The sequence below is a fragment of the Nerophis ophidion genome, linkage group LG16 (genome assembly GCF_033978795.1).
Source record: "Nerophis ophidion isolate RoL-2023_Sa linkage group LG16, RoL_Noph_v1.0, whole genome shotgun sequence".
In the NCBI taxonomy this organism is placed as follows: Eukaryota; Metazoa; Chordata; class Actinopteri; order Syngnathiformes; family Syngnathidae; genus Nerophis; species Nerophis ophidion.
In genome coordinates this window covers 19,460,621-19,486,441 of record NC_084626.1, presented here as the reverse complement: position 1 = coordinate 19,486,441, position 25,821 = coordinate 19,460,621, and the positions used below count along the sequence as shown (strand labels likewise).

Below are 25,821 nucleotides of genomic sequence, written 5' to 3'. Positions count from 1 at the left end.
ACAGAGTCAATTTTGCGCGGCCGTTCCGCAAAACTGCCAGTGACGTCACTTGTAGAGGTTGGAGAAGATTGTCGCTGCGTCCAAAAAGCTGCAACACTACTTCCTGCCGACGGCAAATATGTCGAATAATCTCAAAGATGGGCGTTAAACTGAACTTGAAAACGTATGAAAACGCAAAAATATGTTTCCTTTAAAACTGCAGGGACTGCAAAATGTGGAAGAAGACAGTGACTGCAGTAAATACTTTTTTAGTGGGAAGGAGTAGCGGAGTTAAGGTAAGTCTCATTTGACTCACGTCAGAAGTCTGTTATTAATAATAAATAATGAATAATATTATTAATTATCAGTAACCATGTGCTTAGTTATATGTTACTCGCTTGCTAATGTTTGACGAATACGCCTAATAACCTATTAGTGACGCGTTATTGTCACTAATATCTAACAATAATCACAATTAACAGTTATGTGAACTTTTGACCATTTGTGTCAAAAGTCCATTTACAAAACACCTTTCAGTATAACACAGTTGTCATTATATTTGTGTACAGTACAACCCTACTGCATCACCCAATGACAAAAATTAACATATGCAAATTAGTTTGCACCAATGTCGGTTGTCAAATAGTTATACATTTGACATATTTTAAGGCAACCATGTGGCTCTTGAGCGGCGCCCTGGTGGTTCCATGAAGTTTTTTCAAAAATGTATAGAAATGGTGAAAAAATGGGGTGAAAAATATATCCATCCATTTACTACCGCTTATTCTCTTTGGGGTCGCGGGGGGCGCTGGTGCCTATCTCAGCTACTATCGGGCAGAAGGTGGGTGACAACCTGGACAAGTCGCTACCTCATCGCAGGGCCAACACCGATAGACAGACAACATTCACACTCACTCCATCCATCCATCCATTTCCTACCGCTTATTCCCTTTGGGGGCGCTGGTCCCTATCTCAGCTACAATCGGGCGGAAGGCGGTGTACACCCTGGACAAGTCGCCACCTCATCGCAGGGCCAACACAGATAGACAGACAAAATTCACACTCACACACTAGGGCCAATATTTAGTGTTGCCAATCAACCTATCCCCAGGTGCATGTCTTTGGAAGTGGGAGGAAGCCGGAGTTCCCAAAGGGAACCCACGCATTCACAGGGAGGACATGCAAACTCCCACACAGAAAGATCCCGAGCCTGGGATTGAACCCTGACTACTCAGGACCTTCATATTGTGAGGCAGACGCACTAACCCCTCTTCCACCGTGAAGCCGTGAAAAATATATTTGTTGTTGTAATATGTTTTTTGTAGGAGGACTAACACGACACAAACTTTCGTAATTGTTAGAAAGCCTATTGTTTGGCATGTTTGTGTTTATGCTTCACTGATGAGAGTATTTGGCGAGCGTCGTTTTGTCCTACTAATTTCAGCCGCCCTTGAACTCACTGTTGTGTGGACTGTGACTCAACATTTTATATACAATTATTACTTTCTCTAACGCTGCCACAGAAAAACTTGTTTTATGGCACTCCTTCTTTGTCTCATTTTGTCCACCAAACCTTTTATACTGTGGATGAATGCAAAAAGGATAGCCTTGTTGATATTATTGACTTGCTATGGAGTGCTAATCAGGCATATTTGGTCAGTGCATGACTGCAAGTTAATCAATGCTAACATGATTTCAGGCTAGCTGTATGTACGTATTGCATCATTATGCCTCCTTCGTAGGTATATTATTATATTATTTTCGTTTAATTTCCTTTACTTATGTTAACTTTTATGTGCATTTTTCATGACACATTATTTGTATGTAATATTGCCTGCATTTCTGATAGTTGTTTGTGCACCATGTTGTTCCAGACCACAGCAAACGTTAGCCAGCTTGCAAAGATTGTACTAAGTCCATTAGATGAAGACGGCCTGCCGTTTCCTTTAAATTGGACACACACATCTATACATTTGGCCAACAGCCATCAGACTGTATAATGCATATGTTCCTTTTTGACTGTACTTAAATGTATAATAGACTGTATTTATATTATTCACATGTGAATAATTATGTATAACAGACTGTATTCATGTTATTCACATGTAAATAATGCTGTATAATAGACTGTATTTGTATTATTCACATGTAAAAATACCCAAATGTTTGTTGTCTATTGTGAGCGAACTGTGGTGCTGAATTTCCCCCAGGGATCAATAAAGTACTTTCGATTCTACTCCAATCTATTGTATTCTATTCCAAGACAGTATTTTCCAGGAGTTATCTCAACTTCTGAGATGTTTTACTAATGTTTTCCAATGTTGTAAAAATGTGTAGAATAAATATTACATTTCAGCATTTCTTTCAACAAAGATTTGCGCCAGCCTGTGACAAATAGTCATTTTAATAGTAGGCTAATATAGACACATCATGGGTTGCCTTCCTTATAACACTTTCATAAGTCTTTTAACTGGGCTTCACGGTGGCAGAGGGGTTAGTGCGTCTGCCTCACAATACGAAGTTCCTGCAGTCCTGGGTTCAAATCCAGGCTCGGGATCTTCCTGTATGGAGTTTGCATATTCTCCCCGTGAATGCGTGGGTTCCCTCCGGGTACTCCGGCTTCCTCCCACTTCCAAAGACATGCACCTGGGGATAGGTTGATTGGCAACACTAAATTGGCCCTAGTGTGTGAATGTGAGTGTGAATGTTGTCTGTCTATCTGTGTTGGCCCTGCGATGAGGTGGCGACTTGTCCAGGGTGTACCCCGCCTTCCGCCCGATTGTAGCTGAGATAGGCGCCAGCGCCCCCCGCGACCCCAAAAGGGAATAAGCGGTAGAAAATGGATGGGATGGATGGAAGTCTTTTAACTTTTTGCGTCTCCAGACAGATTATTTTTTTGTATTTTTGGTCCAGTATGGCTCTTTCAACATTTTGGGTTGCCGACCTCTGCTTTAACTTAATACTTTTAGGAAATGTGGGGTGCCTGTGCAGTGCGACCATGCAGTACAGTGACATCTCCTGCAGCCAGGATGACCGCAAGACAAGCTGCAGACTTTTGGAGGAGACGCTTTGAGGTCAAAAGTATGACAGAACCTGACCTCTCCAGCCACTACATCATTGCTCATGTGCTCGGGGCTAAAACTGTGAGTCATAAAGGTGCTTTATTCTCTACGATTTGATTTGACTTTAATCTTCTGTCGCTCAGATTCAAAGTGTTGATCCGGAGCGATTGTCTGCCATTCTCACTCAAGAGGAAACAGAGCAAATATGGACGCTGTGCATGAGGCGCCTTTCCAGGTTCAATGTTATACTATTTTTTTGACTATTGTGATGCATTCGAACATACTTTATCTATGCCCTGGGTGTATGTTCTCAGGGAAATTAAGGTTCCAATAGCAGCAACATTGTATGTAGCATACAAAACAATGGCAACAACAGCATGTCTCTGGCATCACCTATGATGGCCAGCAGTTTGTCCAGAGATGTTCTCTGTGCAAACATCACCAGAGTCCAGCTTCATGCTAATTACAGAATTCGACCTACGTATTAGCTTACCGTATTCACTTTGAAGCTGGAAACTCCCCAGCAGACGACAGTTAAAGTTAAGTTGAAGTACCCATGATTGTCACACACACACTAGGTGTGGCGAAATTAATCTCTGCATTTGACCCATCACCCTTGATCACCCCCTGGGAGGTGAGGGGAGCAGTGAGTAGCAGCGGTGGCCGCGCCCGGGAATCATTTTTGGTGATTTACAGTGTTGAACAGCAAAAGATTTAGCGCTAATGCTAGAATTTAGACCGTTTCAAAATGTTTTTAATAAGCCCTACAGGGACAAGCTAATGCACTATGTTTGTCTCCGACAGAGCATGTGCTTCTCCAATAATTGCTATTGTGCAATTTATTTGCTTTTGACATATACGCTGTAACTCTTCACAAATGTAATGAATGCCATATGTTACATACAACAAAGTAACATTAAGGAGTAGAACAGGAGGACGATAATGTTAGCACATTAAAACTGAATGAATGAACACTCAATGGTTTGTCTTAACATGTATAGTGAAGCCTACTTTTGTTTTATAAAGCTGTCCCGTGAAGCGGTGGGCATATACAGTTTAGAGGTGCTATATATTTTGGTTGAGCGCAGGGGTGCCCAAATGTGACTCATGGGACAAATCTGGACCGCCAAATCAATTTATTTGGCCCACCAAAGGATGCAAACTTTATTGTTTACATTTAGGCTATTTGTGTTTTTCATTGTTAAAATCAATGTATTTAGCCTGATCCATTTTTTTTTTAGTTTTTCCCTTAAAGGTAAAACATTTGGGCACCCCTGGTTAAGCGAGCATTTGAGCGCCTTTTAAAAGTAGAGCAAATAAGTGAGAGAAATTATAAACTTTTATCTAACTTGGAGGAAGCATGCCAACGTAACTCCAAGACGCAGAGACGGTAGGCAAAGACAACCAAAGGAGCACCAGCATGGTCAAAGTGGTGGACCACAGGTGAATACAGCAGGGCAGATAAAATAGCACAATAATTTGCATACATACATCTAGCAACATTCAGCAAACAGAATCAATAAACCAGTGCCAACCATCTGACAATGCAGGGCATAAGAAATTTCCTGATTGACAAACAGGGACATGTGTGTACCCTGATTGTTAATCAGGAACAGGTGAGGGAACCAGCGCTCAGACTAGAGGCATATGGAAGCTAACAGGAAATGGAAAAAAAACAAGTAGAGCGCGAGCTGGACAGGAAGTGATACAAAACAGGAAAAATAACTAACGTGAGTCCAAAAATATACGTAAATACATGTTTAGTTTAATTTATTAAGGATCATCATTAGGCTTCACCGCAGTAGAAACTATTCTTCCTGGGGTCCAGGCAAAAAAACATCACACAATCACAAAACAAAAGATTACAATGCAGTACAACATGATCAATAATAAAATGTTGTAATCCAAAAAGAGCAACAACAAAATACAGAAAAACAATAACTTGGAGTTTACATAATAATGTTCATACCAAAGATAAAAAGAGCAACATAAAAAAAGATATATATATATATGCAAAAAAAACAATGGCCTACAATATACACATAAGTGTACCAAAGACAAACAATATTCTAAGTAATGAAAAAGTACCATAATGAATAAAATATGACATAAAGTACATACAAAATCAAGATAATATCAATATACAAACAACACCCCACAAACAGGAATTAATTTAAGCAAAAAATAAGTCAAAAGAAGATAATTGAACCAGTCATGACATTATGTACAATCTAAAATAACACTTTTCCGCAATACTTATCCTCTCAGTCTATTCTTAAAACCCACATGTTACTGTAACAGTATTACTGAAACAAGTGCTGAAAATGTTCATTTCCCCTCGCGGATTATTAAAATATTTCTGATTCTGACTAAAAAGCCACATTTGCACATTAGGGGACTTTTTAATGCTTCTCTTTTGGTCAGAGAACCTTGCAGTAATGTGTGTATGTGTTCCAGCATGCCTGTGCAATATGTGATTGAGGAGTGGGACTTCAGAGATCTGACACTGAAGATGAAGCCTCCTGTGTTCATCCCACGACCAGAAACAGAGGTTAGAAAGGACACTCTACAAGTGTGCGCATTGGTGTGCTGTTTGATTGACTCCAGTGAGCAATACGGTGTTACTTGCTTCAAGTGCAACATTAGTTATTGGCAGGTTACAAAAGCTCTCTGGTGACCTTTTCTCTTGCTCCAACATGTGTCATTTAATGTTGGTGTCTATAGTAAACAAAACAATGACCTCACACACACATACCAACAGGTTGAGCTGCTGGTTTTCTTTTGTGAAAAAGAACCGACGTGCATTAAGTGGTCTGCTGTGTGTCGCAGGAGTTGGTAGAACTGGTACTGAAGGATCTGCAGAGGAAAAACCACGGGAGACGAGGCTCACCTACATGTTTGGAAGTGGGATGCGGCTCTGGGGCTATTTCTCTCAGCCTGCTCAAGAGCCTGCCTCAGGTCACTTCTTCACACATAATGATACACACACTTAGATGGGATGGGAGAATCAACTTGAATTTTCTGAACTACCGTTTCCCTATCAGTGAAATAGGGAGATTGAATCTACAGCACCTGCTGGTTGCAACTAAGTGGTGCACCTCCTTTTGAATAAATTGCACACAATCAACCAAATTATTAACAATCAATTATTCGATTATTATGCCTGTTAATATTTATATTTTTCTCAATAGATTTTTGAAACATCTTACTGAAATGCAGTTCTCTTTTGATGCACAATAGCACAATCATGTCAATTATGTGTGTTTGCTTAATTCTCTAACCAGCTTACAGCCATCGCACTAGATCAAAGTCTGGATGCCGTGGAACTGACAAAAGAAAATGCATCAAGGTAATGCAAACTTCAATCATTTCAAAATAAAACTACTCAGGATGACGGATTTCCTCAACAGGCTGGGACTTCAGGATAGATTAAAGGTTTATCATCTGGATGTCACGGAAGGTAAGTAAATGTAACAATACCATACTGTAGATTCAAATATACCATATTTATTGATGTTTTTTTGTCTTGCCAGATGCGGAAACTGTGTTGAAGCTGTGCCGCAACGTGACTGCATTAGTCAGCAACCCTCCTTATCTCTTCACGGAGGATTTGTCATCACTGGAACCGGAAATTTTTAGGTAAAAAATACAAATCCCGTTTCCATATGAGTTGGGAAATTGTGTTAGATGTAAATATAAACGGAACACAGTGATTTGCGAATCATTTTCAACCCATATTCAATTGAATATGCTACAAAGACAACATATTTGATGTTCAAACTGTTAAACATTTTTTTGTTGTTGCAAATAATCATTAACTTTAGAATTTGATGCCAGCAACATGTGACAAAGAAGTTGGGAAAGGTGGCAATGAATACTGATAAAGTTGAGGAATGCTCATCAAACACTTATATGGAACATCCCACAGGTGTGCAGGCTAATTGGGAACAGTTGGGTGCCATGATTGGGTATAAAAGCAGCTTCCATGAAATGCTAAGTAATTCACAAACAAGGATGGGGTGAGGGTCCCCACTTTGTAAGCAAATTGTCGAACAGTTTTAGAACAACATTTCTCAACGAGCTGTTGCAAGGAATTTAGGGATTTTACCATCTACGGTCCGTAAAATCATCAAAAAGTTCAGAGAATCTGGAGAAATCACTGCTCGTAAGCGATGATATTACGAACTTTTGATCCCTCAGGCGGTACTGCATCAAAAAGCGATATCAGTGTGTAGAGGATATCACCACATGGGCTCAGGAACACTTAAGAAAACCACTGTCAGTAACTACAGTTTGTCACTACATCTGTAAGTGCAAATTAAAACTACTATGCAAAGCCAAAGCCATTTATCAACGACCCCCAGAAACGCCGCCGGCTTCTCTTGGCCCGAGCTCAGGAACACTTCATAAAACCACTTTCAGTAACTACAGTTGGTCGCTACATCTGTAAGTGCAAGTTAAAACTCTACTATGTGAAGCCAAACCCATTCATCAACAATACCCTGAAACGCTGGGCCCGAGCTCACCTAAGATGGACTGATGCAAAGTGGAAAGGTGTTCTGTGGTCTGACAAGTCCACATTTAAAATTATATTTGGAAACAGGGGCCGTGGTGTCCTCCAGAACAAAGAGGAAAATAACCATTCGGATTGTTATTGTCGCAAAGTTCAAAAGCCAGCATCTGTGATGGTATGGGGGTGTATTTGTGTCCAAAGCATGGGTAACTTACACATCTGTGAAGGCACCATTAATGCTGAAAGGTCCATACAGGTTTTGGAGCAACATATGTTGTCATCCAAGCAACGTTTTCATGGATGCTCCTGCTTATTTCAGCAAGACAAGTGTTACAACAGTGTGACTTCGTAAAAAAAGAGTGTTGGTACTTTCCTAGCCCGTCTGCAGTCCAGACCTGTCTCCCTTTGAAAATGTGTGGCGCATTATTAAGCGTAAAATACGACAGCAGAGACTGTTGAACGACTGAAGCTCTACATAAAACAAGAATGGGAAAGAATTCCACTTTCAAAGCTTCAACAATTAGTTTCCTCAGTTCCCAAACGTTTATTGGGTGTTGTTATCAGAAAAGGTGATGTAACACAGTGGTGAACATCCCCTTTCCCAACTACTTTGGCACGTGTTGCAGCCATGAAATTCTAAGTTAATTATTATTTGCAAAAAAAATAAAAGTTTATAGGTTTGAACATCAAATATCTTGTCTTTGTAGTGCATTCAATTGAATATGGGTTGAAAAGGATTTGCAAATCATTGTATTCTGTTTATATTTACATCTAACACAATTTCCCAACTCATATGGAAACAGGGTTTGTAAGTGCAGAAATCTATATTCCATCCATCCATCCATTTTCTATATTGAGTAAAATATTTGTGCACAAAGGAAGTAGTGATCAGTACCTAATTCATCCAGTTAAAGAGCTGTGTCAAAATATTTACACTCAGTGAGACACATCAAACAAGGCTTAGCGGCCTTGAACATTAACTGCTCCCTTTCTTTTTTTCTACATAAATTAAGGATGTTCCATCAAGTTTTTATGTTGCCGATTTTGACACCAATCCCATGTATTAACTGTCCATTTTTATGTATAGTGAGGGCTATTGACAGTGTAACAATATCAACACAATATTTAAGCTGGAGCCTATCCCAGCGGCACTCAGGCAAAAGGCAAGATACATTGTAATTCCATACAATTGTTTGATTAAAACAAAGTCACTAGTACACAATGAATAAACAAAAGCAAAAGAAAGTAATTCATCATGGTTAATCTTTTTCTTTCATAAGTTTACCTTGGACAGATTATTTCCAGGTTTTAACAGTATCAACAGGATACTGTTTACATTTCAACCTTAGACTACCTGCACCGATACCGTGCTTTGGAACCGATACTGGTATTGAACGGTACTTTTGTGTGTGTTAATAAATACACTAAAATCTTTTTATGTGCAAAATTTAAAAATGAGCTAATTTTGATATTTGCTGTCCAGTTGCAATATATTGTTTTATTATCACATTTCTGAGTCTCATTTACAGTTGGAAGTCCATGGCACTATTGTATAGATTATTGTGTGTTTGCTTGTCAGTTCAGTCTTTGCAGTTTAGTCGTTTTTTTTGTTCCCTAAAGTGTTAATACTGTAAATATTGTACTTATTACCCATTAGCTGTTTGACTGTAACATGCATCTTAGTTGTAGTTTTCATTAACAAATTTGGAGGGGTTGAAATTGCCATGTAAAATCACTAATGCTACCCAGTAGCTAGTCAGTAGCAGAGACAATGTATGTTAGCAACAAGCTAGTGCATTTTTGGAAAAGTGGAGCCTTACTTAACTTATGTTGGAGCACTTTTTTAGTCAATTGCTTTGTTGGCATTGGAAAAGACAATATTACATATAGGTAGTTTGGCTGAGTGTGTTCTCAGTGCTTCTGGTGTGATAGCCAAGTGCCAGAGTGCGAAGAGTCAGCCACCAGGCAGGATATCACGCACAACCCAGCTACCGTACTGTGACATAGTTGGATTTTACTTGAATCGGTGCCCGGTAGGACCGGTGGGATTTGGTTGTTGCCAAACAAATACCAGATTCAGTACCCATCCTTAATCATGAGAATACAAAATTTGTCTGCGCTGTGCAAATCTTTGTTTAACAGTGAGGTGACAAAATTTTGCAGGAAAAATCGATTGCAAAGTCAAAAGTCCTGTCTGGGAATATTTCAGGTTCGAACCGAATGAACAACTTGAGCCCTTCAGCATGGATGATCGCATTGGTCAAATTGGTAAAAAAAATATTGCAAAAAAGAACAAAATAAGCCACCCTACCCGTTTTTTCCAACAGAGGAAAAACTGCAATTTAAGAAGTTCATTATTTAACCAACATAGATTTAGTGTTCATTTTGTTTGTTTGTTTACGTGTTTAGATGATTAAATTAATGAAAATAAAAAAAGTTCCTGATCTTCCATGATAAATGATAAATACATTTTATTGCTTTTGAAATGAATTAGTTGTATTATTATTATCGTCAGTACGTACTATATGATTACATTAGTGCTTAATTTGGTCTCAAAATAATGCTGATAGTGAAACCATTTATCGGCAATAGTTTGTGTGACAATATATCATCCAGCAAACACACACACTAGCTCTCATACAAACAAACATACAATACTGATTTACAAATACTTACCACTTCTGACACTGGCTCACTTTAAAAATAAACCTACTATAAATACCAATAAAAAAAATTGTATGGGTGCGGGTATTGATGGGGTAGCTCTCTTCACGACAGTCGAGGCATGCAACTGTTTTGGCCGACCCTTGTACTGCACAGCGTTGTTAAAGGAAATTAACATTATTACCGTGTTAACTTTGACAGCTTTTATATTTATATATGAAAAAAAATAGGAATGCGACTCCTTTGCCAGGTTTGAGGACCACGCCGCTTTGGACGGAGGCAAGGACGGCTTGAAAGTAATCCAGAAGATTCTGACTCTGGCTCCACACATTCTGGCAGACAACGGGTGAAATGACGGGCATGTTCAAGCAATAATATTATACAAGTTCAGGTTAATTGATATGCCATTTTGTTTTCGTTCAACAGCCATGTTTACTTGGAGGTGGAGCCTAGACACCCCGGGATCATTGGGCAGTGGGTGGAGACCAACGTGAAGCAGCTGCATTTGGTGAAGACGCATCACGACATCAGCAACAGGTCCTGTCCACACCAAAGTTCATATTGCAGGCCCATGGCTTGTCTATTAGATTTCACCATCTGTAATTTCATTTCAAAATTAGAGCTAGTACAATCGTGCCTTGTGCGTCCAAACTCAGAAAAGATGACACTCATTTATTTTTTCATTCCTAGGCCCCGATTTTGCATCCTTCAGAGGAAGAAGTCAAATGTCCACACGCTGGACCTGGATTGAGAAAGTCAGATCCTATTACGCTGGCTTTCATCCAGGTGGCCATAGCCTGATCCCCCGCCTCCCCCCCTGCGTAAGCCGTTAAACACGCTCACCAGCGCCACCGTTTCCATCGTTCCATATTCTCACTTGTTTTTTTGGAGCACAAATCCTTTAAATCGCTCATTTTGTGTATTTTTTTATTTTTCTTTGCATGTCCTGTGTTTCAATAGCACAAAAGCTGTGTGTGTCATGGCACAGAAGCGGCTCAAATCTGAAGGTAATTACCAAGGCTTTTCTTAGAACACTCCCTCTCAGAATCGCACCCTCCTCCCAGGAAGCATTTTGTAGTTCTGTGAATCGCTGCTGAACGTTCTTCCCCTTTGCACGTCCACTCAAGCTGACTCAGATGCAGGCCCCGTGTGCGTGCATGTGTGTGTTGTTGAACACACACACGTGCCCGCACATATTGGCCTTTACAGCCTGACACAATCTCACTATGGAAGATCGAAGGCCACACACTAGTGAGTTAAGGGAACAATACGAATTTGAATCAACACCGTTAGTGTCGTTACGTAAAATGTAAAACGATACTTTTCCATGAAAACAAAAAAGGTGGGGAAATTCCTTGATCTTTTGCCAAATGTAATGACCCCTGCTCCACCCCTCGTGGAAAGTTTTGTGCCGAAGTACTAGTGCAATCCTGCTAGAAAACAAAAACACCTGCTTGGAAGACGTGTCAGGAGGGACAAAGAAAAAAAAAAGCCTACACGTGTAAAAGGTAGAAAAAGTATTTACTGAGAAAAATAAAATGGCAACGGTGTGTAAATAGAACCACTGTATGTACAACTAATGCAATCCTGTCCGAATGTGACACTCACTCACTCACAGAGGAGGATATAAAGTGAAGTGTTACATAAAAATAATAACCCTGTGTCCAACCTTTTTTGACGTCCAACCTTTTTTGACGTCCTCTTCCGCCAAGTTCCAGAGCAGCATTGTCATTCCCAGGTTTAGGAAAATAACCTGTTTGTCACACCTTGAAGGGATATTCCTGTATGAAGCGCAGGAGTGGCCGAGGGAGTGGTAGCTGGGCGCAGTGGTCTGAGTGCCTGTTGATGACCAGGCGAGTGAGGTGCTGTAGGGACGGCAGGCACTGGGGCTTGTATACGGCCCGCTTTAATTTCAGCACTACCGACGAAGATGACGCATCTTCTTGGACGCTCGTCTTGGAGAGAGCCTGCTGCTCTGCCGCCCGCCCGTCTTCCGGTCTCCTTTCTGAGCCCATGTAGTGCTGTACCAGGCTGGGCACGTCAGGGAAGGACGACAGGCTCGGTCTGGCCGGGGAGCTGCAGTCCAGCAAGAACTGAGTGCAGCTGTACTGGATGCGTATGCTGGTGGGACCCCGCGTTGTCTTGACCGACAGTGTAAGCATGTACAGAGGGTGGCTGCTGTCCCGTACCAAAAAAGCCCCCTCTGAAGCCCCTTGAAGTGCATTGTGGGCCTGAGCTGCACTTATACCCCCCCAGTACCATCCTGCACACACATACACAGAAAACAATGTTACTTTCATTCGCAAAACTGACATGCAAACAATCTTCATACCTGATGTTTCCAGGTAGCAAAAGTTGCTCGCAATCGCACGCAAGTCTTTGGTGGGGTCCCACAGTGGCGAGCTGCTCTGAAGGCAAGGCATCGCTGCCCCTGTGCCCGCCCGCATGCCCCTCTGGGGCGCCTCAGTAGATGGAGCCGCGGGCAAAAGAGCTCGGGGGCTGGAAAACAAGACAATTATGTTGAAATGGAATAAACAAAGACAAGGAATCCTCACAACAGACTTGATTTACTACCGAGGAATCCACATACCAGCTACTTACTGTATAATACAGTAAGGAACAATGCTTTTTAGAAGGCCAATATGTCAACATCATAGTTTATTTAGAACAACTCGAATACAGTAATCCAAGTGAATGATGATTAATATTAATACATTTAATAGTTTATTTGATTTATAATGAAAAACAGTAACACCACTGTATTAATAGTAGTACATTCAGTAGTTTATTTGCTTCATAACAAACTTACAGTCATGCTACTGGAAATTACAGCCATTAATACTATTAAATTCAATAATGTATTGAATTTACAGATAACACAAATACAGTAATCATACCATACTAAATACAATATACTATAGTAAACTTAATAGATTGATTGCTTTATGACAAAAATACAGTATTCCGACAAGTAAATTGAAGAGTTTATTGTGTTGTAACAAAATACAATAATACTACTGGTAAATTCAATAGTAAATTCTAGAGTTTGATTGCTTCATGACAAAAATACAGTAATCCTACAAGTAAATATAATAGTTTATTCTGTTGTTATACAATATTACTTCAGGTAAATTCAATAGTTTATTCACTTTCTAATTTAAAAAAATACAATAACCCTACCAGTAAATTTAATAGTTTATTCTGTTGTAACAGAACACAATAATACCATCGGTAAATTAAATAGTGTATATATATATATATATATATATATATATATATATACACACACACACACACAAACTACAGAACCCCATTAGTAACTTCAATACTTTATTTACCAGTACTTTTTATATAAAACAATTAAATAACCTGTGTGTTTCATTTTTAAATTTAAAAATTACAATTACCCTAAAAGTTATTAATAAATTGTTTACTCTATAGATTAAAAAGAATACGAATATCCTGCTATTAAACTCAATCATGTATATACTTTTATAGTTGAAAAAAATACAACAATCTACTTATAAATTCAGTAACTTATTTACTCTAATTAAAAGAATACAATACTACTAGTGCATTCAATAGTTTTGTTTTACTATATAAATTAAAAATACTATAATAGTGCAAAACCAATATTTAATTTTCATATAATAACAAACATTGTTAATTTAACTATGTATCCCTTAAAAAGCAAGGTTATGCCGTATTTACGTGTTTAAATGTGACAATACTGACTTTTATTGAACTTCAATCGGACGTCGTGTTTGCGCGATCAGTGCAGCTTTGAGAGGCTTTTTAATGACACTAATACAAAAGTGTCATTCATAATACAAACAGTACCAATAACCTGAGCCAGGACTCAAAAAGTCTGGAAGAAAATAAATAAAAACATTAAATCTAAACAACACAGACATTTTTGAATTCAGCTCAATGTTCAGTGTGCTGCCTTTGTTACTTTTACAGTATAGTAGCACATTCATTAACTACATGAATTATTGCTTATCTTTATACTGATTATTTGTTTAGATCTTACATTTAGTCAGAGTCTAATAAACTAAGTTGATTGTAATAGTCCAGCGTGTTTACATTTAATCTACATTTAAGGGGGTGCAACATTGATTATAAAATTGTATGTACATAAAACAAAAGCATCAGGTTAGAAGGTGAACAAAGAGAATGTACTCACCCTGGTACACAGAGAATCATACTATTACAGTGTATACTATTGTATATACTTTACAATTTCTTCAATCCAAGTTTCATCCAGTCGTTTTGCTTTTTTGTATATATAAAAAAGACTGTTAAAAAAAAAAAAGTCCTGTGGAAAAAACTCAAACTTCGACGTAATTGTGAACATAAAGGGACACGCGGTAGGAAATGGATGGATGGACGAAAATAAATTACGGCCAACAAAAAGACAATGCAAATATGTCCGCGTTCTTGAATTGAAGGAGAAACGTGTCTGCACATAAAAAGGAGAGAAAAGTGTGCAGTTGGAGTGTGTCTCGAATGTGCGAATGAAAGAGGAAAGGCTTCTTTTAAAAAGGATCATTTCCTAGAAGTCTATTCTCAGAACGCACCGGCGGCTGTGACGTCATCGACGCCGCATAGTCCACAACTCGTGTGCGCGCCCGCGCGCGACCTCCGTTGTCGCATTCCCTGTAGAAAAATCGACAGGGAAAAAACCTAGGCGGGATGTCAGATTGGCGCAATAATCCCGTGCTTCTTGTCAGGTTTTCGTGTTTGGTGCGACCGTGCGCGAGTCCTTCCATGTCGCGCTCAGCTGCCGCCTTCGCCGAAGCGGCGCGCGCTCCCGAGAAACTCGCGCTGCCTCTACAAGCTTTCCAGGAATCGGCCGCGTTTAAGCCCCGCCCCTCTTTGGTTGCCCCGGCGGAGGCTTTATTCCGGGAATGAAGGATACTGGTAATGCACACAAACACTAATCTACTCTATACTTCTAACAATTCAACACATTGGCGCAATATGATCCATCGTTCTAAACATTGTTTTGTATTATTTCAAACAAAAGTTTGTTCGTATTTTCAAGTACGACAATGTACAATTTTCAAGAATGTTTTTACTATACAACAATTCATTAAAAAAAACATATTTAACATATTTTATACTCTATTGTAAATCAAATTTATTCAAACCTTTAAGCATGCGATGCCCTTAGATGTTGAAAACGAAAAAAAGTAACAATATGCAGGATTTTCATATACAATAAACATCCGTCCATCCATTTTTATCGCTTGTCCCTTTCGGGGTCGCTGGAGCCTATCTCAGCTGCATTCGGGCGGAAGGCGGTGTACACCCTGGACAAGTAGCACTTCATTTTAGGGCCAACACACATATGTTTTTATTATATAATCATAACCAAATGTGTATGTTTTATCATACAAATTACATAACGTGCATGTTATTATAAAAGTCACACGATATGCATGTTTTTACTATACAATAAACATTTATGTTTTTGTCATATAAATATAACGTGTATGTTTTTATTATACGAATACCAAATCATGCATGTCTTTTTTATACAATGAGCATAGTATGTTTGAATAAACAATTAACATAACATGCAAGTTGTATTATACAATAAACATGTTTTTGTTATATGATCATAACATAACATGTATGTTTCATCCATCCATCCATCCATCCATTTTCCCACCGCTTGTCCCTTTCAGCTGCATTCGGGCGGAAGGTGGGTTACACCCTGGACAAGTCTAACGTATACGTTCTATTATACAAATTACATAACGTGCGTGTTATTATGAAAGTCACACGATATGCATGTTTTTACTATACAATAAACAACATTCATGGTTTTGTTATATAATAACCACAACATATGTTTAATTTACAAATAACCATAACATGCATGTATTTATTATACAATGAGCATGTTTTAATAAACAATGAACATAACATGCAAGTTTTATTATACAATTAGAATTACATGGATGTTTAATTTTTCAATGAACACAGCATGCATGTTTTATTATACAATTAACGTAGTATACATGTTTTATAATACAATTAACATGTATGTTTTATTATACAATGAACAAGACATGCATACATTAATATACAATTAACATAGTATACATGTATTAATTATACAATAGTGTTTATTATACAATTAACATAGTATACACGTTTTATTATACACTTAACATGTATATGTTATTATACAATGAACAAAATATGCATACATCCATCCATCCATTTTCTACTGCTTATTCCCTTTCGGGGTCACGGGGGGCGCTGGCGCCTATCTCAGCTACAATCGGGCGGAAGGCGGGGTACACCCTGGACAAGTCGCCACCTCACCGCAGGGCCAACACAGATAGACAGACAACATTCACACTCACATTCACACACTAGGGCCAATTTAGTCTTGCCAATCAACCTATCCCCAGGTGCATGTCTTTGGAAGTGGGAGGAAGCCGGAGTACCCAGAGGGAACCCACGCATTCACGGGGAGAACATGCAAACTCCACACAGAAAGATCCCGAGCCTGGATTTGAACCCAGGACTGCAGGACCTTCGTATTGTGAGGCAGACGCACTAACCCCTCTGCCACCGTGAAGCCAAATATGCATACATTAATATAAAATTAAAATAGTATGTATGTGGTTGTTATACAATAATATAGTGTACATGTATGTGTTTATTATACAGATTAACATAGTATACACGTTTTATTATACACTTAACATGTATATGTTATTATACAATGAACAAAATATGCATACATTAATATACAAATAACAAAGACATGCACCTGGGGATAGGTTGATTGGCAACACTAAATGGTCCCTAGTGTGTGAATGTGAGTGTGAATGTTGTCTGTCTTTCTGTGTTGGCCCTGCGATGAGGTGGCGACTTGTCCAGGGTGTACCCCGCCTTCCGCCCGATTGTAGCTGAGATAGGCGCCAGCGCCCCCCGCGACCCCGAAAGGGAATAAGCGGTAGAAAATGGATGGATGGATGGACATGTGTTTATTATAGGAATTACCTAACGTGCATGTTTTTATTAGAAAAGTCACACGATATGCACGTTTTTACTATACAAATAACATTTATGTTTTTGTTATATAATTAACATAACCTTGCATATTTCAACTATACAAAACATGCATGTCTTTAATATACAATGAGCATTGTATGTTTTAATAAAGAATGAACATAACATGCATGTTTTGTTATACAATTAGAATTACATTGTTTTATTTTACAAAGGACATAACATGTAAGTTTTATTATACAATAAACACATGTTTTTTGTTATATAATCATAACGTAACGTGCATGTTTTATTCTAAAAGTCACACAATATGAATGTTTTTACTATACAATAACAAACAATGTCCTTGTTGTATAATAAACAGTGTATTTTTTTTACAAATACCATAACATGCAAGTATTTATCATACAATGAGCACAGTATGTTTTAATAAACAATGAACAACATGAATGTTTTTTTATACAATTAGAATTACATGAATGTTTTATTTTGCAATAAACACAACATGCATGTTTTAATATACAATTAACATGTATATGTTATTATACAATGAACAAAACATTAATATACAATTAACAGAGTATACATGTGTTTATTATACAATAATATAGTGTGCATGTATGTGTTTATTATACAATTAACATGGTATACACATTTTATTATACAATTAACATGTATATTTTATTATACAATGAGCATAGTATGTTTTAATAAACAATGAACACAACATGAATGTTTTTTTATACAATTAGAATTACATGCATGTTTTATTTTGCAATAAACACAACATGCATGTTTTATTATACAATTAAGATGTATAGGTTATTATACAATGAACAAAAGATGCATTAATTGATATAAAATTAACATTTTATACATGTGTTTATTATTAAATAATATAATGTACATGTGTTCATTTAATTAAAATAGTATGCACATTTTATTATACAATTTAACATAGACATGTTTTTATTATACAATCAATGCAGTTTAGATGTTTTCATTTGTACAAATATCATAACATATTAAACAATAAACGTTGTATACATATTTTTGGCATGTGGCTGTGGGAGGAGCTAGGAGCTTCTTATTTCAGGTTGTTATTGAAAAGTGTTTTGTTATTTTCATTTTCACTGTATTTCATTTCTTTTTATGCATGTGAGATGATAATGTTTAAAACTGGTTGGCCTGAGGCATGTTTGGTACCACCTGTATGTCATTGAAGTTTGAAAGGCTTTGTTCTGTTAGAGTGAGGTGAAGTTCAATAGTGCAGACATGGACTAGAAATTAAAATATATATTTTTTTGCACACAAAGTAAGACAGGGACATAAAGAGACTAAACAACTAATAAACACCAGAAGCCAAAGTAAAGTATATACCAGAGCAAGCCAAGAAAACATAACCCGGAAATACGAGGCACACAAAAAATATAAATATGAAGCTGGCATTCAAAAATATGCAAGCGAGGAGCTGAAACAGTGTGGTGTCTTTCTGGCACAGAGAAAAGTAAATATATATAAAGGTCTGATGGCAGACTGCTTGCAGGTGTGCACAGGTGGCTCCGCCCAAGGCACACCAAACATATGGCAGAAAAACGTGCAAAATTGAGGTTATTTTGTTGTCATTGTAGCCCATTGGGTTGAGTTTTTCCTTGGCCTGATGTGGGATCTGAGCCGGATGTCACTGTGACTTGTGCAGCCCATCGAGACTCTTGTGATTTAGGGCTGTATAAATAAACTTTGATTGATTTTTTTTTTTAGGTACAAAGCGAAGGGGCATCATCATTGTGCACATGAAACACAGAGTAATGCGACACAACTACTGTCACTGTTAAACATGTCAGTCAGTAAAGAACAATGTAACGATGCTGACAGCATGACCCTGGAACACATTCATTCTCAGAGAAACTATTTTAGAATGTAATCAAATGTCAACTTTGCTCTGATGTAGTGTGTAATATATCTGATTAGTACAGATAGTCATCATTGTCACCGACGTCCCACTGGGTGTGAGTTTTCCTTGCCCTTATGTGGGCCTACCGAGGATGTCGTAGTGGTTTATGTTGTGGTTTGTGCAGCCCTTTGAGACACTAGTGATTTAGGGCTATATAAGTAAACATTGATTGATTGATTGATAAAACTTTTTCACTTCTGATACGATACCGAAAATGGAGCTTTGAGTACTGGCCGAGATTGATAATGCTCGGTTACGATATCAGCAGGAATTCTACATACTTGTATTATTTTGAAAATGAGTTATCAAATTAAAGTAAATCCTTTTAATTTATCTTGTCTTCTGAAAATCAATGTATCCATCTTCTACCGATTATCCCTTGCAGGGGACGCTGGAGCCTCTCAGCTGCATTTGGGTGGAAGGCGGGGTATACCTTGGACAAGTCGCCACCTCATTACAGGGCCAACACAGATAGACAACATTCACACTCACATTCACACACTAGGGCCAATTTAGTGTTGCCAATCAACCTACCCAGGTGCATGTCTTTGGAGGTGGGAGGAAGCCGTAGTACCCGGAGGGAACCCACGCAGTCATGGGGAGAACATGCAAACTCTACACAGGAAGATCCCGAACGCAGGATCAAACCCAGGACCTTCGTTTTGTGAGGCAGATGCACTAACCCCTGTATCACTGTGCTGCCCAGTCTTGTCAAATAATTATGTTAAAAATTATTTTGTTAAGACAAATCTTTGTTTTGGCTAAGGAAGGTTTCTTACCTGCTGCCACACAATTATGTGATCAAATGAAAAATTACTCAAACATACAACACTGGCAGGCATGAAAAACACTAACCTATTTGTTACTAACCATTTGGAATAAACTTATGCTGTTTTAAGTTGAAGTGGTATGGTAATTGTTATTTACAATAAATGATTAAGTTTAGCTCATGCCTCTGAGACTTTGTAGCGTATGTGTAATGCTCCTTTAATTGTTTTACACTTGTTTGTTTTGACAAATGTGCTGTTTTAGACTGCAATATTGTAAATGAAGAATACATAATACATATGTCTAGCTTGTGTTCTATCCTGTGCTTAGCTGTTGTGTAGCTGCTAGATCCTAGTAGCCTATATTCTCCCATGTTTACCTAACTGACTTTACTAAAATAGAAGAGAAAAAAACAACATTGTGTGCTCATTGGTGGACGTTTAAACGTTAACTGGCTTTGCACAAGTAAACACGTTACTGGGCCGCTTGTATCAGATCATATTTCAGAGATCATTGATGCTAGATGATATAATCCGATGCTGTATATTTTAATGATATCAGATCGATGGATGGTTTGGGGCACCTTACAAGCTTGAGATATATGTATATATCTCCTGATGATTGAGGGAACCACTCATGAAACAGTTCTGTAGAGATGAAGTAGTCTTGTGATTTTTTCTACACATACATATTGCGCTCTACCACGGTATCGAGCACTATTCTCTGGATAATCCAATCGAGATATAGAGATATAGAGATATATATATATATATATATATATATATATATATATATATACACATATATATATATATATAGGGCTTCACGGTGGCAGAGGGGTTAGTGCGTCTGCCTCACAATACGAAGGTCCTGAGTGGTCAGGGTTCAATCCCTGGCTCGGGATCTTTCTGTGTTGAGTTTGCATGTCTTCCCCGTGAATGCGTGGGTTCCCTCCGGGTACTCCGGCTTCCTCCCACTTCCAAAGACATGCACCTGGGGATAGGTTTATTGGCAACACTAAATTGGCCCTAGTGTGTGAATGTTGTCTGTCTGTGTTGACCCTGCGATGAGGTGGCAACTTGTCCAGGGTGTACTCCGCCTTCCGCCTGATTGTAGCTGAGATAGGCACCAGCGCCCCCCGCGACCCCAAAAGGTATAAGCGGTAGAAATTGTGTGTATATATATATATATATATATATATATATATATATATATATAAATAATTTATTTAACATACTTTCCGAAATGTTCACGCGGTAGTTATGACTCCGAAGCCACACCTGCAAACATTTAAAGTCTTAATCATTGCCATTTGCAGTGCAGTGTGCAGATACAGTAGAGCTACCTGGGAAACGAGTTCCTGGAAATCCTCAAGCCAGCTGCATTCTGGGAAGGCCAGTGGACTTTCAGCGCGGCCGCCGTTAAACAAACATGTTTTCTAGTTGGAGAAGAAACAAAACTCTGAAAGCTGGCTTGTGTTATTATGTAAGGCGCTTGGACTCAATAACGGTTGTAATGTACAAAAGAAAGTGTGCACGGCATGTGTAAGAATGGCGCCCGTGATAGCACGTCTATGCTGTGACTTTTTCCCAGGAATTCTCCTCCCCTTTAGGCATTTTATAGCAGCACTTTCCAAGAGGAGAGGGTCTTGTTATTCAGCCCCCCCCCCCCTTTCGAGTTCAAAAACAGCAAGAGAGCAGATTTCTGGGAACATTAAAGATAATCCATCTGGAAGAAAGGAATGATTTACATGCCAGCACGCTTACCAGGAATTTCTAGGGGAACATGCTGTGTATGAATGGAAGCCCTTGGTTGTTCTGAGAGGGAGCAGCAAGACATGCTTTCACACTCAAAGATTCAAGACAAGCTCGTATTATTACCTCCACTAGGAGGTATTTGCTAAGGTTTGTTTGTCAGTTTTTGATAGTTAGCAACATAGCTCAAAAAAAGTTGTATTCTCTAATTAAACTTTCATGAAATGTCAGAAATGGGATTAGAAACCTGACCCTGCGATGAGGTGGCGACTTGTCCAGGGTGTACACCGCCTTCCGCCTGATTGTAGCTGAGATAGGCTCCAGCTCCCCCCGGTAGAAAATGGATGGATGGGATTAGAAACCAATGGTTAGATTTTGGGGCTGATCACTGCCTGGATTCAAGATTTTTTCCCTAAAGGATTCTTTACTATTGGGATAGTTATGTGCAGATCACACGCTGTGTGCAAATATTGGCCCCATTCAGCAACTGTTCTTAAGAGACCCCGGCTTAAACAAGTTGAATAACTTATTCAGGTGTTACCATTTAGTGGTCAATTGTACGGAATATATACTGTGCAATCTACTAATAAAACTCTCAATCAATCAATCTAGAAATGTTGTTCTTAGGCCCAGTTACGAAGTTTTTAAGGAGATTTGGTATTCACTGGGATTTGTTCGTAGGTAAGAACAAAATCTACGAGTCAAAAATCTAAATCTGAAGAAGAAAGATCTAAAACTGAAAAAAAAAAATAAACTGTAAAATTAATATTCAAAGAAACAGAAGAGCAAATATCAAACTATATGAAAGTTAAAAATGAAAATGAATAATTACCAGAGTGTCACGGTACCGTGGCATGACGATGCTGGCGGTCGTCCTTCCAGGATGCGGCGGAATGACAGGAAGCAGCTTGCAGGTAAGAAGAATGATTTATTTGCATGAATCAAACAAAAAAGACAAGAACAAACAAAACAAACATGCCTAACTCATGGGGAGCTAACAGGATCGCTCACGAGGAATGCTAAGGCGGGACTTGGCGCAAGACAAACACAGGGAACCAGAAATCATCAAATGTAACATTTGCGGTTAGCAAACAAAAGCACCAGGATGAGTGAGGCGAAAAGGCAGGACCAAATAGCTCTCTGATTAGTGCCCGGCAGCAGGTGAGCATGCCCAACACAAATCAGAGGCAGGTGAAATCAATCAGCACCCATGACAACCAAAACACACAAACTCAAGGGTGCTATAAACAAAACTGAAACCACAAGTGAATCACAACCTAAATAAACATAGAAAAAACAAATCTGATCCGGGCGACGGATCACACACAGAGTGAATCATTCTTTAATTAAAACTGAAAAAAAAAATTGGATGCACTTATTTTTATTTCGAATACACTGATATATTATTTAAAATTCAACATGAAATCTTAATTTTTCAGTTTCAAAGTATTTTTATTTCTAGCACTTCTGGACCTAATTTACTGCTTTTTCCTAAAAGACGTCACAAGATCAAGTTTTACAACAAGAACTTGTCTTATGGACAAAGTTTGAAAGACATGTTTATTAATCTTTTCCTATAAAATCGTGGTGCAGATTCTCAGAATTGAACAACTTTGCACGTGTTTGAACGCCGTAGCAGGCATTTTAATTCCCTTCTGGCCTGGACTGTGGCTGATATTGTGTGTGTTCAAATATCAGCTGATCGCTAATCCTGAGACGATCACCGTTGCACCTTGACGGATAATTCATCAAGTATAAATTGTTGGGGTGGGGGATTCAAGAGGAAACAAGTGAGAAAACCCACATTCAACTTTTAATTACTGTTGCCCAATAGTGACGCTGTCATAAATCTTTCAACGCTTATCTTGTCAATTGTCACAGGAGAGCTGACGCCTGTCTCAGCTGAAAAAATAAATGGATAGAGCGCCACAGTTTTTGTTGGTAATTTTTTTAAATAAACACATTTTATTGACTATAATGATAGTTTTCCATGCATAAAACTATGTAAAATAGTTAAAGTACCACTGATAGTCACACACACGCTATGTGTGCTGAAATTACCCTCTACATTTGATCCATCCCCTTATTTAACCCCCTGGCAGGTGAGGGGAGCAGTGAGTAGCAGCGGTGGCTGCGCTCGGGAATCATTTTGGTGATTTAACCCCCAATTCCAACCCTTGATGCTGAGTGCCAGGCAGGGAGGTAATGGGTCCCAGTTTAATAGTCTTTGGTATGACTCGGCCGGTGTTTGAACTCACAACTTACCAATCTCAGGGCGGACACTCTAACCATAAGGCCACTGAGCAGGTTAAACATTATAATTAGACATATATTATAATTATATATAATATAACAATATTCTAATATAAATAATATAATATATTTACATTATAATTTATAATATATATAGTTAGACATATAAATGTATGGATAAACATTTAACCAGAGGTGAGTAGAGAAACCAACTATTATACTCATGTAAGAGTACTGTTACTTAAGAACAATATGACTCATGTGAAAGTAGAAAGTAGTCTTAAAAATAATTATTGAGTAAGAGTAAATAAGTATTCTGGGAAAAAAACTACTTGGAGTATTGAGTAACTTGTGTGAGTAAATTCTGATTTATTTAGTTGCTATTTTTAATGGTTCTTGGACTATAATTGTAGTTGACGTGAGCATGCATGTGTAAAATATAAAAATCATATACAATTTTTGCAACGTGATGAGGTGGCGAATTGTCCAGGGTGTACCCCGCCTTCCGCCCGATTGCAACTGAGATAGGCTCCAGCATCCCCCGCCACCCCACAAGGAACAAGCAGTAGAAAATGGATGGATGGATGTTTTCTCTAGTTAGAAGTGGAATTCTTGAACATTTCTATTGACACAAATGCGCATGATATGATGGTTCTTTTTACTATAGTTTGAAAGTAATCATTTGTGCTGTCACTTTTTAAAGTCGGTACGTTTCTATGCGGGCTTCACGGTGGCAGAGGGGTTAGTGCATCTGCCTCACAATACGAAGGTCCTGAGTAGTCCTGGGTTCAATCCCGGGCTCGGGATCTTTCTGTGTGGAGTTTGCATGTCCTCCCCGTGAATGCGTGGGTTCCCTCCGGGTACTCCGGCTTCATACAACTTCCAAGGACATGCACCTGGGGATAGGTTAATTGGCAACACTAAATTGGCCCTAGTGTGTGAATGTGAGTGTGAATGTTGTCTGTCTATCTGTGTAGGCCCTGCGATGAGGTGGTTACTTGTCCAGGGTGTACTCCACCTTCTGCCCGATTGTAGCTGAGATAGGCACCAGCGCCCCCCGCAACCCCAAAGGGAATAAGCGGTAGTAAATGGCTGGATGGATGGATGGACGTTTCTATGCATCACCTTAGTCTGATTTGTCGAATAATTCAGTTTCTTCCATTTTCGCAGCTACATGTGGAGTTCTAGTTTCCATGCTCTTATCTCTACTGCAGGGGTCGGCAACCCAAAATGTTGAAGTTAGAAAACTTGGACCAAAAATATAAAAAAGAAAAAAATCTGTCTGGAGCCGCAAAAAATGTAAAGCCACATTTAAGTGTTATAATGAAGGCAACACATGATGTAAGTGTCTAAATCAGCTATGTTAGACTACTATCAAAATGACTATGTGTCGCAGGCTGATGCAAATCTTCGTCAACAGAAATGTTGAAATTTTATATTCTACACATTTTTACAACATTGGAAATCATTTCTAAAACGGAGGCTTTTCAGAGGGTGTGATAACTCCTCTCTTAGAATGTCCAAAGGTATAGATGTGTGTGTCCAAGTTGAAGGAAACTACACATAAAATGACCTCAACTATACCTAAAATACGAGGCATAATGATGCATTATATACATACAGCTAGCATAAATAGCATGTTAGCATCGATTAGCTTGCAGCCAGGCATTGGCCAAATATGTCTGATTAGCACTCCACACAAGTCAATAGCATCAACAAAGCTCACCTTTGTGGATTCACGCACAGCATAAAACGGCTGATGGACAAACGTAGACAAAGAAGGAGTGGAATAAAACACGTCATTCTGTGGCAGCATCAAGGAAAGTTGTACATGTAAAC

General features: G+C 38.6%; 3 protein-coding genes across 7 annotated transcripts in view; 2 read left to right on the top strand and 1 right to left on the bottom strand.

Annotated features, from left to right (window-relative positions):
• The window catches only part of LOC133535094 (calcium/calmodulin-dependent protein kinase type 1D-like), a 510,841-nt gene that overhangs the window by 100,006 nt on the left and 385,014 nt on the right, over positions 1-25,821 (top strand). The window lies entirely within an intron of this gene.
• Positions 45-11,890, top strand: hemk1 (HemK methyltransferase family member 1). 2 transcript variants are annotated; one of them, XR_009802142.1, is made up of 12 exons: positions 45-275; positions 2,949-3,122; positions 3,185-3,276; positions 5,499-5,592; positions 5,871-5,999; positions 6,326-6,390; positions 6,452-6,501; positions 6,575-6,680; positions 10,469-10,564; positions 10,645-10,755; positions 10,909-11,039; positions 11,179-11,890. XR_009802142.1 is itself a non-coding variant. In XM_061874553.1 (11 exons), exons 1-11 carry the CDS (start codon positions 213-215, stop codon positions 10,967-10,969), a joined length of 1,041 nt encoding a protein of 346 aa, XP_061730537.1. In that variant the 5' UTR covers positions 45-212; the 3' UTR covers positions 10,970-11,890. The 2 variants fall into 2 exon arrangements, 1 of the variants encoding a protein (XP_061730537.1); XM_061874553.1 differs by having other exon boundaries at positions 10,909-11,890.
• Positions 11,723-25,821, bottom strand: cish (cytokine inducible SH2-containing protein). Of its 4 annotated transcripts, XM_061874555.1 has the most exons (4): positions 25,709-25,821; positions 22,562-22,636; positions 12,551-12,717; positions 11,723-12,481 (listed from the first exon to the last, which is right to left on the bottom strand). In XM_061874555.1, exons 1-4 carry the CDS (start codon positions 25,783-25,785, stop codon positions 11,979-11,981), a joined length of 822 nt encoding a protein of 273 aa, XP_061730539.1. In that variant the 5' UTR covers positions 25,786-25,821; the 3' UTR covers positions 11,723-11,978. The 4 variants fall into 4 exon arrangements, with proteins under 4 accessions (XP_061730539.1, XP_061730538.1, XP_061730541.1 ...); XM_061874554.1 differs by having other exon boundaries at positions 11,723-12,717; XM_061874557.1 differs by lacking the exons at positions 22,562-22,636; positions 25,709-25,821 and adding an exon at positions 14,405-15,048.